Consider the following 12,483-nt stretch of genomic DNA (forward strand, 5'->3'; position numbering starts at 1 on the left):
TTGAAAAGCAAAACAAAACAAAGTTAGGAGTGAAGGAGCTGGAGAGATGGCTCAGCAGTTAAGGGGCTTGCCTCCAGAGCCTAACAACTCCAGGTTCAATTCCCCAGTATCCACGTAAACGAGCTATGCAAAGTGGCACATGAATCTGGAGTTTATTTGCAGTAGCTAGAGGCCCTGGTGGGCCCATTTTCTCCTTCTCCCTCTCCCTTTCTCTCTCTCTCTCCTTGCAAAAAAAGTAAATAAAATATTTTTTAAAAAAATTTAGGAGTAAAAAATCTATACTCAGCATACAAATAACTAATGTTAATGAAACCCAGTAAGAACATTCACAATCATATGACTTCAACCAACCCTGGTAGACTCTCCATAATAGCTCCAGCCTAGGTCCAAACTTCACCTGACCACTTTGGTAACAGCTTCCTCTTGATGCTAAGGACACAAAAAGTCAAGGAATGTATGAGTTGTTGAGTGAAAGCTGCTCAAGTTTGGCAGTAGACCTTAATGTGAATTTATGAGTCTAGCGGACGCTGAAAGTTGTACAACGGCTGATACACTTGTAACGCCACTGGAGTAAACTTTGGTAGGACAATCCCTTGAGAGTTATTTTTCAAGTATGTGAAGATTAGTTATTGACTTTGCAAAAAAAGATTTCTAACAGAATCCTCTTGTGGAGTGTGATCCCTGGAGTTTTGAATGATGAACTCCTTCAACAACGTGGTGTGAGGGGCAAGTGTGGGTGTGAGAAGCGTGAGTCTTGATTCTAGGGTTCCATGCCTTCAGCCATACTCGAAGTGTGAACATGTCACCATCAATTTGCACTTTTACATAAGGGTGGGAACACTATTTCTTCCCTAAACTTGCACTGGTTTTTGTGTTGATACATATTTATTTATACATATACATATACATATACATATACATACATATATATATATATATATATATATATATATATATACACACACACATATATATATATATCATTTTCAGCCCTTACAGTTATTAAATATTCATTAAAATTGTGTAATTTCATCTCAAAAAACATACCTATTGGGCTGGAGAGATGGCTTAGCGGTTAAGCGCTTGCCTGTGAAGCCTAAGGACCCTGGTTCGAGGCTCGATTCCCCAGGTCCCACGTTAGCCAGATGCACAAGGGGGCGCACGCGTCTGGAGTTCGTTTGCAGTGGCCGGAAGCCCTGGTGTGCCCATTCTCTCTCTCTCTCCCTCTATCTGTCTTTCGCTCTGTGTCTGTCACTCTCAAATAAATAAATTAATTAATATTAAAAAAAAATACCTATTATATAAGCATATGTATGTATGTATGAATATGTATGTATGTGTGTGTGCATGTGTGTGTGTGTATATATATATATATATATATATATATATATATATATATATATATATATATATGTTTTGTTGTGTGTGTGTATACATATGTAAGGTATCTTTTTTATTTTTTTGGTTTTTCAAGGTAGGGTCTCGCTCTGGCCCAGGCTGACCTGGATTTCACTATGTAGTCTCAGGGTGGCCTTGAACTCATGGCAATCCTCCTACTTCTGCCTCCCAAGTGCTGGGATTAAAGGCGTGCGCCACCACACCTGGCTTCATATATAAGGTATCTTTTTTGAGACAGTATCTCATATAGCTAAGACTACTCTGAAATCTGAAGCTGACCTTAAAACTTCTGACCTCCTACCTCTGCCTCCCAAGTGCTGGAATTACAGATGTGTGCCATCACGTATTAAAAGTATATTTATCTTATTTATATTTATATTTATGATTAAGAGTACATTTATCTATATAAGAGATGTATTACCTCTTAATTTGGCATTCTAGACTCACAAAGGTAATGTGCTAAAAAAAAAATAATTCTGGGCTGGAGAGATGTCTTAGCAGTTAAGGCATTTGCCTACAAAGCCAAAGGACCCACATTCTAGTCCCCAGGACCCACATTAGCCATATGCACAAGGGGGCACACACGTCTGGAGTTTGTTTGCAGTGGCTAGAGGCCCTGGCACACCCATTCTCTTTCCCTCTCCACCCCCTCTTTCTATCTGTCAAATAAATAAATAATATTTTAAAAATAATTAATTTTAAATTTTGTTTTGTTTTGCTTTTGTGGTGCTGGGGTTTGAGCCCAGAGCCTCATGCTTGTTAGCCAAGAACGCTATCAGTGAGCTGTGCTTATCACCCTGGAAGTAACATTAGGAACAGCAACAACAACAAAAATAAATACCAGTGGGCATTCCAAAAAAAAAAAATCTGTTCAGCCGGGCGTGGTGGTGCACACCTCTAATCCCAGCACTCAGGAGGCAGAGGTAGGAAGATTGCTGTGAGTTCGAGGCCACCCTGAGACTACATAGTTAATTCCAGGTCAGCCTGGACCAGAGTCAGACCCTACCTTGAAAAAGCAAAAAAAAAAAGTCTGTTCAATATAAGTGTGTTTATAATTTTCAAACACTCTTCTTGGATACTCAAGGAAATATACTAAATTTGTGGGGTATGAACTGTGTAAATATTTATAAAGAGTAATGTAAGTCCACAAAAGTAATTTTTTGTTGTTTTTTGAGGTAGGGTTTCACTCTAGCCCAGGCTAACCTGGAATTCTACAAAAGTAATTTTTAAGAAAAATAACTTTTCTTGAGATAGAATTTCGATATGTACCGCAAGATGGCTTTGAACTCATGGCTCTCCTGCCTCAGCCTCTCCAGGGCTAGGATTAAAGGTATGTACCACTACACCCACCTCTTTTTTGTTTCTTCTACCACCAAACCAAAAGATAAAAATATTATCCAGGATTGATATCCATTTCCAGTCATTTGTACACATACATAGGAATTAAAGAACCCATTCAGAAAAAGGAGATGGTTAATTGTAGTAAAGACCATGACTAAAACAGCCACTGAAAAAAGATACTACATTTGGCATCCACTTAGTAACTGAAACAAAATAAATAAATAAATAAATGAGAGAGAGAATTGGCATGCCAGGGCCTCCAGCCACTACAATCGAACTCCAGATGTGTGGGCCACCACCTTATGCCTGTGCCTTCATGGGATCTGAGAAGTCAAACACGGGTCCTTAGCCTTCGCAGGCAAGTGCTTTAGCTGCGAAGCCATCTCTCCAGCCCAAAAGTAAAGTAATATTAAACCCATGGAATAGCTTCCTACCACTAACTTGTAGTAGAACTGTGTGTATATGCTTATACACCTGTGTATGTCATGGGCCAAGTTGTATGTGGCTTGTACTAACCACTGAGTGGAAGGGAATGAACGAAAGAAGCAATGGCGTGCCCAGGTGCTCAGCTTTTCAGCTCGCCTTAGGACACGGCCCCCTGACATAACAGGAAGAGAAGGTTCCTGAAGGGCAGGAGTAGAATAAGGCATAGGGCTGTTCCAAGATGAAAGAATAAATCAGGAAATGAGTCTGCCTCTTGTTTCCTCTTCCCCCTTCCGATTCCATTGATCTCAGAGGCATGGAGCTCTTGTCCCCAAGAATGTGGGCTTCCAAGCCAGATCCCCAAGGCCAACTTCATCACACACCACCCTGCGAAAACTATAGGCAACTTGCTGCACCTCCCATTTCCATATCTGAATGGTTGGGATGATAATGATGCTTACCCCCAAAGGGCTGTTGTTAAAGATTAAATACATCAACTTAAGGTGGAGCCCGGCCCCATACACGCCAGCCAGGAAGCTATTTCCATCGCCACTGGAGGGTCTGATGCCCCAAGCTGCTCTGGGCTTCCAGAGCCTCCCTGGACAGTTCACCACCTGGGCTTGTTCCCGCTCAAGCCACATCCCATGCGCCAGCTCTTCCCACAGGCTTTGTTCTCCACCAAAACACCTCCATTACTCAGAACAGTGCTCTCTGTCAGTGCCTTCCATGACAACAGGCAGAATGGATGCTGATACCTTGGGGCAGCACTCTTCGTCTGCGCAACGTGCCAGTGAGGGTCTTCGGACGACCTAAAGTGGTGACAGGGTTATGATGCAAGAGTTGGGGTGGGCACTGTGGCTTCACAGCACCAGGCATCCTCTTACTCTGTCCCCAAAGTCAAGGTGCCTGAACATTCAACTCTGGGGCTTCTTCAACAGAAGCGGGGAGTGGGAATCAATCTCCATGGAGATTTTTCAAACGTGTACCAAGAGGCTTTTTATTTTTCTTTTCCCTACAAAAAAAGCTTGAATGTTGCAGTATATTTCAGTTTTCCCTCCATAAACAGTTTGACAAAGCCAATTAAAAGTGGGTTCTGGAGGGCTGGAAAGATGCCTTAGTGGTTAAGGCACTTTTCTGCAAATCCTAAGGACCCAGGTTTGATTTTCCAGTACCCATGTAAGCCAGATGCATATGGTGGCACCTGCATCTGGAGTTCCTTTGCAATAGTTAGATGCCCTGGCACACACATTCTCTCTCTCTCCGCCCCCTGCTCCACCTCTCTCTCTGTAGTAAAATAAACAAAGATTTTTTTTTAAATGAGTCCTTCTCTATGCCATTTCTAAAAGAAACCTAAATGTAGCCAAGTTGTGACATAAGCACTTCCATGTTCCAATTTCTGTTTAATTTCAACTAGTTTTGATAACTAGCCCTTCTACCACTGTGTCCAAAAACTAGAAGCTAAGCCCATGGAAATAAATTTGGAAGATTCATTATCATCTGTCCAGACAGCTAGAGATGCCATTGGTCACCATACCATGGGCAATTTGAGATTAAAATCTGGGAGTGGAATTTTTAATACAGAAAAATCAGTGTTGACTGTACGTTTAAGGGCCAGTTCCCTGCAGGGTATGATCCCCTGCTGTGGGCCCGGCCTGGGAACCCTGTTAGACCACTGAGTAGAAATGAATCATGGGATACTGAATCCCTACATGTTTGCTGTCCTCTTCTTGGGCTCTTGACCCAGTGAAGGAGCCGATGACATACCCATCTTTTATTTTGTTATTATTTTTTTAGCCTTTTGAGGTAGGGTCTCACTCTAGTCCAGGCTGACCTGCATTTATTTCACTCTGTAGTCTCAGGGTGGCCTCGAACTCATGGCAATCCTCCTACCTCTGCCTCCCGAGTGCTGGGATTAAAGGCGTGCGCCACCACGCCCGGCTATGCCCATCTTTTAATTACCCTTTCAGGTGTGCACATTTAATTGTTGTTCCTAGGACTTTGTTCCCACTCCCTCCACGTAGTCAAACACAGTGGAGAAGAAACACAGCATTTATTTTCTCACCTGTCCAGAACGAGGTCTGGAGCAAAGATGAGCTTGCCGGGATGGTCGATTGAGCGCCACATCAGGCCCACCATCAACACCTCCATCCAGCAGCTCTCCAAGAGCCGCACCTGGTCCAACAGGCTGAGCTCCACGAAGCCTGGGGAAAGCAAGAGGCCGTGAGACACCCGCCCTCCTCTTCCTCAACAACCTGCTTCTGCAAACACAGAACAGCGAGCTTTGAAAAGCTAAGAAAACACAGACGATAAAGGGAATTCGTCAATCGGTGTTTCAAATCAATCAGTGTTTAAAAGACGTGACTTTAGTGCTGCTTAAAGCAAATTCAGCTGGGCAACGTGCAGTTTCCAGTCTTGGGCCCTTTCTAGAGACAAATAAACTTCATTATAAAGAGCCATGACCTGAGATGCTCAATAAGAGCTGATCCTTGTTAGCTATGCTATCCTCATAGTTTCTGGGTGGTGTCTTTTGGCTTCGTGGGCAAGCGCCTTAACCACTAAGTCATCTCTCCAGCCCGGAAGTGAGAGTTTTTAACATAAGCAAAGCTAGCGGGACTTCTTCCACAAGCCATGATACAAATACAGTAGCCAAAGGCACTGCCCAACATCAGCTCAGTCTTTTCCTAAACTACTGAACATATTGTGCTAAGGGTCAAACCCAGGGCCTTGAGCAAGCTGGGCAAGTGCTCCACCACTTAGCTATAAGCTCAGCCCCCTAAGTAGTAATTTCATGTCCTATTAAATTGGTGCTGCATGTGTCTGAAGTTGGTTTGCAGTTGCTAGAGGCTCTGGTGTACCTATCCTCTCTTCTTCTGTCTGTGTCTTTCTCTCTCTCAAATAAATAAAATACTTTTTTTAAAAAATATGTTTTTCTGGGCTGGAGAGATGGCTTATCAGTTAAGTGCTTGCCTGTGAAGCCTAAGGACCCCAGTTCGAGGCTCAATTCCCCAGGACCCATGTTAGCCAGATGCACAAGGGAGCACACACATCTAGAGTTTGTTTGCAGTGGCTGGAAGCCCTGGCGTGCCCATTCTCTCTCTTTCTCTCTATCTGCCTCTTTTTCTGTCACTCTCAAATAAATAAATAAAACTGAACAAAAAAAATTTTGTTTAAATCTGTTTCTTGGACAGGAGAAATGAGGCAATCTTGCATATCTTAAGAATTTCCCATAGGATCTCTTACTATATACGTTTTACCAATGGGGAAACTATGACACAAAAACTGTCACGGTTCACATATCTGAGCAATTATACTGCAAATGCACATAAAGGAGAGCCTACAGGAGTATAAACGGAAAGAAAGAGAACAAATCCTTTCCAAAGCCACATGCTAATGGTCTCTCAGGTCTCTGATATGTGTACACATTCCAATCTCACCCACAATCATAGACACGGCACGCATAGACACAATATCTCCCCAAGACAGATCAAGCTGTTTACTTCTTAGATATCCAACAAGAACAAGGCCAGATGATATATTAATATTGTTTTAGTTTGGAAAACAACTATGTCAGCTGGGGCCAGGATCATACCCTAATACTATGCATAAATGTTCTGAAAAAAACGTCTCAAAACCCTAGGTTTGAAGGCACATTAATCAGCTGATGGGTTCAGTTTTGTGAAAGCACCAAGGAGCCGGCCAGCCTTCAGCAACAAGCCGGCTCGTCACCATTCTCTGTGAGTGACCCTGCAAAATAGTGTTGGAAAGACATTCTCATCTGGGAATGAGGAGACAGAACAAGATAATTCGTGCAAAGATGAAGACACTAGACAAAACAAACCAAAGCTGGGAGTGGGAGCTTCTCAGACCGCTTGGGAGGAATGGGGCCTGGCCAGCAAGCGGCCTCAGGAGACTGGGGCCTGGGCTCCCATTGCTCTTCACCCCAACTGCCTTGCACTCCACCCCGTCTTGACAGTTCGTCCCACACCATGGCAACATCAGCTGGCTCAGAATCTTGAAACTTCATTTTTCTTAGGTAACTATAAAGAAGTGGGAGGCCAGGTCTGGTGGGCCATATCTGTAATCCTAGCATTCAGGAGGCTGAGGTAGGAGGATCACAAATTTTAGGCCAGACTAGACAAGATAGCAAGTTCCAGACAAGCCTGAGCTACGTACCAATACCCTGTCACAAAGATCAAAGAGAGAGGGTTGGAGAGATGGCTTAGCAGATAAGGCACTTACCTGCAAAGCCTAAGGACCTAGTTTCAACTCCCCAGTACCCATATCAGCCAGATGCTCATGGTGGCACATTGAGTCTGGAGTTCACTTGCAGTGGCTAGAGGTCCTGGCATGCCCATTTGATATCTCTCTCTCTCTCTTTCTCTCAATAAATAAATAAAAATAAGATTAAAAAAAATATCAAAGAGAGAAACAGAAAAATAGAAGAGTACCAGTGATGAGTTGAATACTGCCCCAGTCTGATCACTGTGAGGAAAGGTATTTTCTGAGTTGTGAGCTCACCTTGTATCCATGAATTCTACAGGAAGTTTTAAAGGCCAGCAAGTGGTGTCTGTAAAATGTCCCAATTCAGTTTATACGAATGTGCACCCAGGGGTTTTTGAGAGCACTGATTCCTGTTCTGTTTTGTAGGAACTTAACTCACTGTCTTTGGTCTACTTAAGTTTGATTACAGCTGAAGGATCTGAGGCAAGAACAATATGCATTTAGATGGTCCCGTACTACCTCTTGATGATCAACCAAAATAAGGAGTCAAGTCATCCCAGCAAACGAAAATAGGAATTTTGAGATCCTACAACTAAGATAAAATGGTCATTTACTTTCCTAATAAAGCTACTGCTCTAAAAAACAAAAAAAAAAAAAAAAACCTTAAAGAAATAGAAGAGGGCCGGGCGTGGTGGCGCACACCTTTAATCCCAGCCCTTGGGAGGCAGAGGTAGGAGGAGTGCTGAGAGTTCAAGGCCACCCTGAGACTACATAGTTAATTTCAAGTCAGCCTGGGCCAAAGTGAGACCCTACCTTGAAAAACCAAAAACAAACAAACAAAAAAAGAAATAGAAGAGGAAAAAAAGAAATGTGGGCTAGGGAGATGGCTCAATTGTTAAAGGTACTTGTTTGCAAAGCCTATTGGCTGGGTTTAATTCTCCAGCCACCCACAAACAGCCAGATACACAAAGCAGCACACACGTGTCTAGAGCTCATCTGCAGTGGCAAGAGGCCCCCTCATAAATACATAAATAAATGATTTTTTAAAAAATGTTAGGGCTGGAGAGATGGCTTAATGGTAAGGCACTTGTCTGCAAAGCCTAAGGACCCAGATTCAATTCCTCAGTATCCATGTAAACCAGATGCACAAGGTGGCACACGCATCTGGAGTTCATTTGCAGTGGCTGGAGGCCCTGGTGTGCCCATTATCTCTTCTCTCTCTCTCAATCTCTCCAATAAATAAATAAATAAAATATTTTTTTAATTTTAAAAAGGAAAAAAACGGATGTAAGGGCTCTCTCGGGGTTGGGTTGATGAAGAGCTGCTATTCTGGGTTGGAATCCAGGTTCACCTCTTGACAGAAATACCAGTTCAAATGATGATTGGTTGTCAACTGACAATTTTGGCGCAGGACAGCACTATAGCACTTCCATTACAGCCACCCCGTGTCTTACAGTAGGGTTACAGTCAGAGAGACCATAGTAAGGTGAAAATATTGTAAGTAAAAATGCATTTACTGGCTGGGAAGATGGCTTAGCAGTCAAGGCTCATGCCTACGAAGCCTAAGGACCCATGCTCAACTCTCTAGATCCCACATAAGCCAGATGCACCAGGTGAAGCAAGCTCAAGATCGTATATGCCCACTAGATGGCACAAATGTCTTGAGGTAGATTGCAGTGGCTGAAGCCCTGGCATGCCAATTCTCTCTCTCTCTCAATAAATAAATAAAATATATATTTTTTAAAAATGCATTTACAAGGCAGGGAGATAGCATACACTTGGCAGTCCCAGCTACTGAGGAGGTTGAGGCAGGAAGATTATTTGAGCCCTAGCCTGAGTAATGTAGTGAGACCTTCATCTCGGAAAAAAAAAAAAAAGTTTAATAAACCTAACCCACCAAACATCATAGTTTAACCTAGCCTATCTTAAACAGGCCTAAAACACTTTGATTAGCCTACAGTTAGACTTTTAAAAAAAAATTTAACACAACAATAATAATAAACTTTGAACTAGCTCGTGTGACTTATTGAATACTATATGAAGGAAAAGCAGAACACTTGTACGTGTATATTTTTGTGTCATCACGCTAATGTTGAAGAAAAACAAAATCATCACCAGGTTAACACATTAACACTATGTGCACAAGCAGGCCTGGAAAAATGACCACTTCATAGGATGAAAAAATGCAGGCTCTAAGTGACAATTCATAAATGACTTATTTTGCTAGCATGCTGGGTTCACTGGCCCACTGACGTGTGCACTTCAACCACTGATTTACTCAATTTGTATAGAATATTGATTCTTTCTCTGTTGGAATGATAATTCGTAACTTCTGATTGAGCATCTGACAAACCTGTTACTTTTTTAAATTTTTTTTTTGTTTTATGTTTATTTATTTGAAAGTGACAGACAAAGAGGCAGAGAGAGAGAGAATGGGCACGCCAGGGCCTCCAGCCACTGCAAACGAACTCCAGATGCATGTGCCCCCTTGTGCATCTGGCTAACGTGGGTCCTGGGGAATCGAGCCTCGAACCGGGGTCCTTAGGCTTTATAGGCAAGTGCTTAACCTCTAAGCCATCTCTCCAGCCCAAACCTGTTACTTTTATGCTCATCCTACCGGCTCTATTTGCCCCAACCTGACCACACCCTTCCTCTCGAATGGAGAAGTCCACGGCTAAGACATTGGTCAATGTGGTGCCCATGCTCCAGGTCCCAAGATTCTAGAACTTTTTGCTCAAATGGTCACAAGCCCAATTCCAGAGCTTATGTGAGTCTCTTCTCTGATTCCATCTTTCCAGAACACATGTAGGCATGAGAGTAGCCAGAGGCAGTATCTATGGGAATATGTACATAAAGTATGGGCGCATACAAGGAAATATGGGATGGATCGAGAAGCGGGAACAGAAGAGAGTCCAGTATAGAAACTGCTAGGGTATCAAGCCTTCCTGAGCTCTGATATCTGGTTTAGAACTCAGAGAAGTCCAAGAATTCTGAGTCTACCTCCTCAGACATGGTCATGTTATATCTGTCATGAAAGAAGGAAAAATGGGCTGAAGATATGGCTTAGTGGTCAAGACACTTCCCTGTGAAGCCTAAGGACCCAGGTTTGATTCCCCAATACCCACGTAAGCCAGATGCACATGGTAGCACATGCATGTGAAGTTCATTGGCAGTGCATGGAGGTCCTGGTACCCATTCTCTCTCTCTCTCTCTCTCTCTCTCTCTCTCTCTCTCTCTCTCTCTCTCTGTGTGTGTGTCTCTCTATTTAGTAGATAAATAAAATAGTAAGTACATACCCATTTAAAAAAAGAAAGGTGGAAAAGACATATTTTCTTTAAAAGTTACTAAGCAAGGTGTCATATCTATGTACATATCTAGACAGCATGCATGGCCCCCAGAACGTGAGGTGTAGGCCCTGTGCAATAACTGAAACCAGAGAGTCCTACCCGGAATTTTCTTGGCCCAGCCGATCATGTGCACCAGTTCCTTGTCAGCCAGCTTGGTGAGGGACATCATCATCGAGGCCTCAGTGAAGGGCGAGCTGGGGCGGCTCACTAACACGTTGGGGGGCTCCGCTTCCAGGAGGGAGAGCACGAGCTGCTCTGGGCTCAGGGTGCTCAGCAACAGCTCCTTCACCCGGGGCACGTGCCCACCCGCCTTCTTGCCTTTGCTGAGGCAGAGCAGCTGCTCGCCGGAACTCCGCTGTCTCCGCACCACGCGGTAGCCACATCGCTCTCTCCGGGAGCCTAAGGGACAGGGCAGGTAGTGGGACAGTGGTTTCTCTGAGGCAGATTCCAGCTCAGTGAGAGATCAGGATAAAAAAAAGAAGTGAAATGAGGGCTGGAGGGATGGCTCAGCACCTAAGGACACCTGCTTGCAAAGCCTGATGGCTGGGATTCAATTGCCCAGTATCTGCACATGCATCTGGAGTTTTGTTGGAAGCAACCAGAAGCCCTGGTGTGCCCATGTTCTCTCTTTCACTCTCTCAAATAAAAATAATAAGGAGGGCTGGAGAGGTGGCTTAGCGGTTAAGCGCTTGCCTGTGAAGCCTAAGGACCCTGGTTCGAGGCTCGGTTCCCCAGGTCCCACGTTAGCCAGATGCACAAGGGGGCGCACGCGTCTGGAGTTCGTTTGCAGAGGCTGGAGGCCCTGGCGCGCCCATTCTCTCTCTCTCCCTCTATCTGTCTTTCTCTCTGTGTCTGTAGCTCTCAAATAAATAAATAAATAATTGGGAAAAAATATAAAATAATAATAATAATAATAATAAGGAAATTTAAGCCAGGCGTGGTGGCGCACGCCTTTAATCCCAGCACTCGGGAAGTGGAGGTAGGAGGATCGCCATGAGTTCGAGGCCACCCTGAGACTCCATAGTGAATTCCAGGTCAGCCTGGGCTAGAGTGAGACCCACCCTCGAAAAACGAAAAAAAAAAAAAAGAAAGAAAGAAATTTAAAAATGAAATGATCAGGCAGCTGACAGGCGGCTGTGGTTTCGCTTCATGGCCGCTGTCGCGTCCGGCCTGGGCTGTGCGAGTGGACCGAGGCCGGAACGGGCGGGCGGACCGAGGTCGGTGCACCGCGCGTGTGAAGAGAAGACTCAGGGCGAGCCTTGTGTGGCCGAGGAATCCACTGAACGTCTTCTATGGAGAACCCCAGGAAGAGGTTCTAGAGGTGGACCTGAAGCACTTGATACAAGACGAATATTAGAAGAATTTGTAAACCATACTCCAGAACTCCAGATAATGGATGAAAGAATTCAAAGGAAAGTAGAGAAATTAGAGCCACAGGGTCAGGAGGAAGCCAGGGAACTTGCTGAGGAAGGTTCAAGAGCTCCAGAAGAGCAACCAACACGTCCAAGAACCGGATGAGCATATTAGCTATGTAGCAACAAAAGTCTGTCACCTTGGAGACCAGTTGGAGGGGTAAACACACCTCAACAACGGGCAGTGGAGGCTCAGAAATGGATGAAATACTTCAATGACTTTCTACATGGAGAATTGAAATCTGATGTTTTTACAAATTCTGAGAAGATAAAGGAGGCAGCAGACATTATTCACAAGTTGCACCTAATTGCCCAGGAGTTACCTTTCAAAAGGTTTTCAG

The 12,483-nt window shown here is 43.9% G+C and overlaps 1 protein-coding gene and 1 non-coding gene across 4 annotated transcripts in view; one reads left to right on the forward strand and one right to left on the reverse strand.

Annotated features, from left to right (window-relative positions):
- Positions 1 to 12,483, reverse strand: part of Esr2 (estrogen receptor 2) — a 52,498-nt gene that overhangs the window by 18,648 nt on the left and 21,367 nt on the right. The window contains exons 4-6 of one of the 3 annotated variants that reach the window (XM_045154722.1): positions 10,830 to 11,129; positions 5,225 to 5,363; positions 3,918 to 3,971 (exon numbers count right to left, since the gene is read on the reverse strand). In XM_045154722.1, coding sequence (XP_045010657.1) covers positions 3,918 to 3,971; positions 5,225 to 5,363; positions 10,830 to 11,129 — 493 coding nt within the window. The remainder of the gene's footprint in view (positions 1 to 3,917; positions 3,972 to 5,224; positions 5,364 to 10,829; positions 11,130 to 12,483) is intronic. The other 2 variants (XM_045154723.1, XM_045154721.1) reach the window with 2 other exon arrangements.
- LOC123462577 lies at positions 7,606 to 7,673 on the forward strand. The gene has a single exon (XR_006638375.1). It is a non-coding gene; the product is annotated as a small nucleolar RNA SNORD31 (small nucleolar RNA).

This window comes from Jaculus jaculus, chromosome 7 (assembly GCF_020740685.1).
Source record: "Jaculus jaculus isolate mJacJac1 chromosome 7, mJacJac1.mat.Y.cur, whole genome shotgun sequence".
Classification (NCBI taxonomy): domain Eukaryota; kingdom Metazoa; phylum Chordata; class Mammalia; order Rodentia; family Dipodidae; genus Jaculus; species Jaculus jaculus.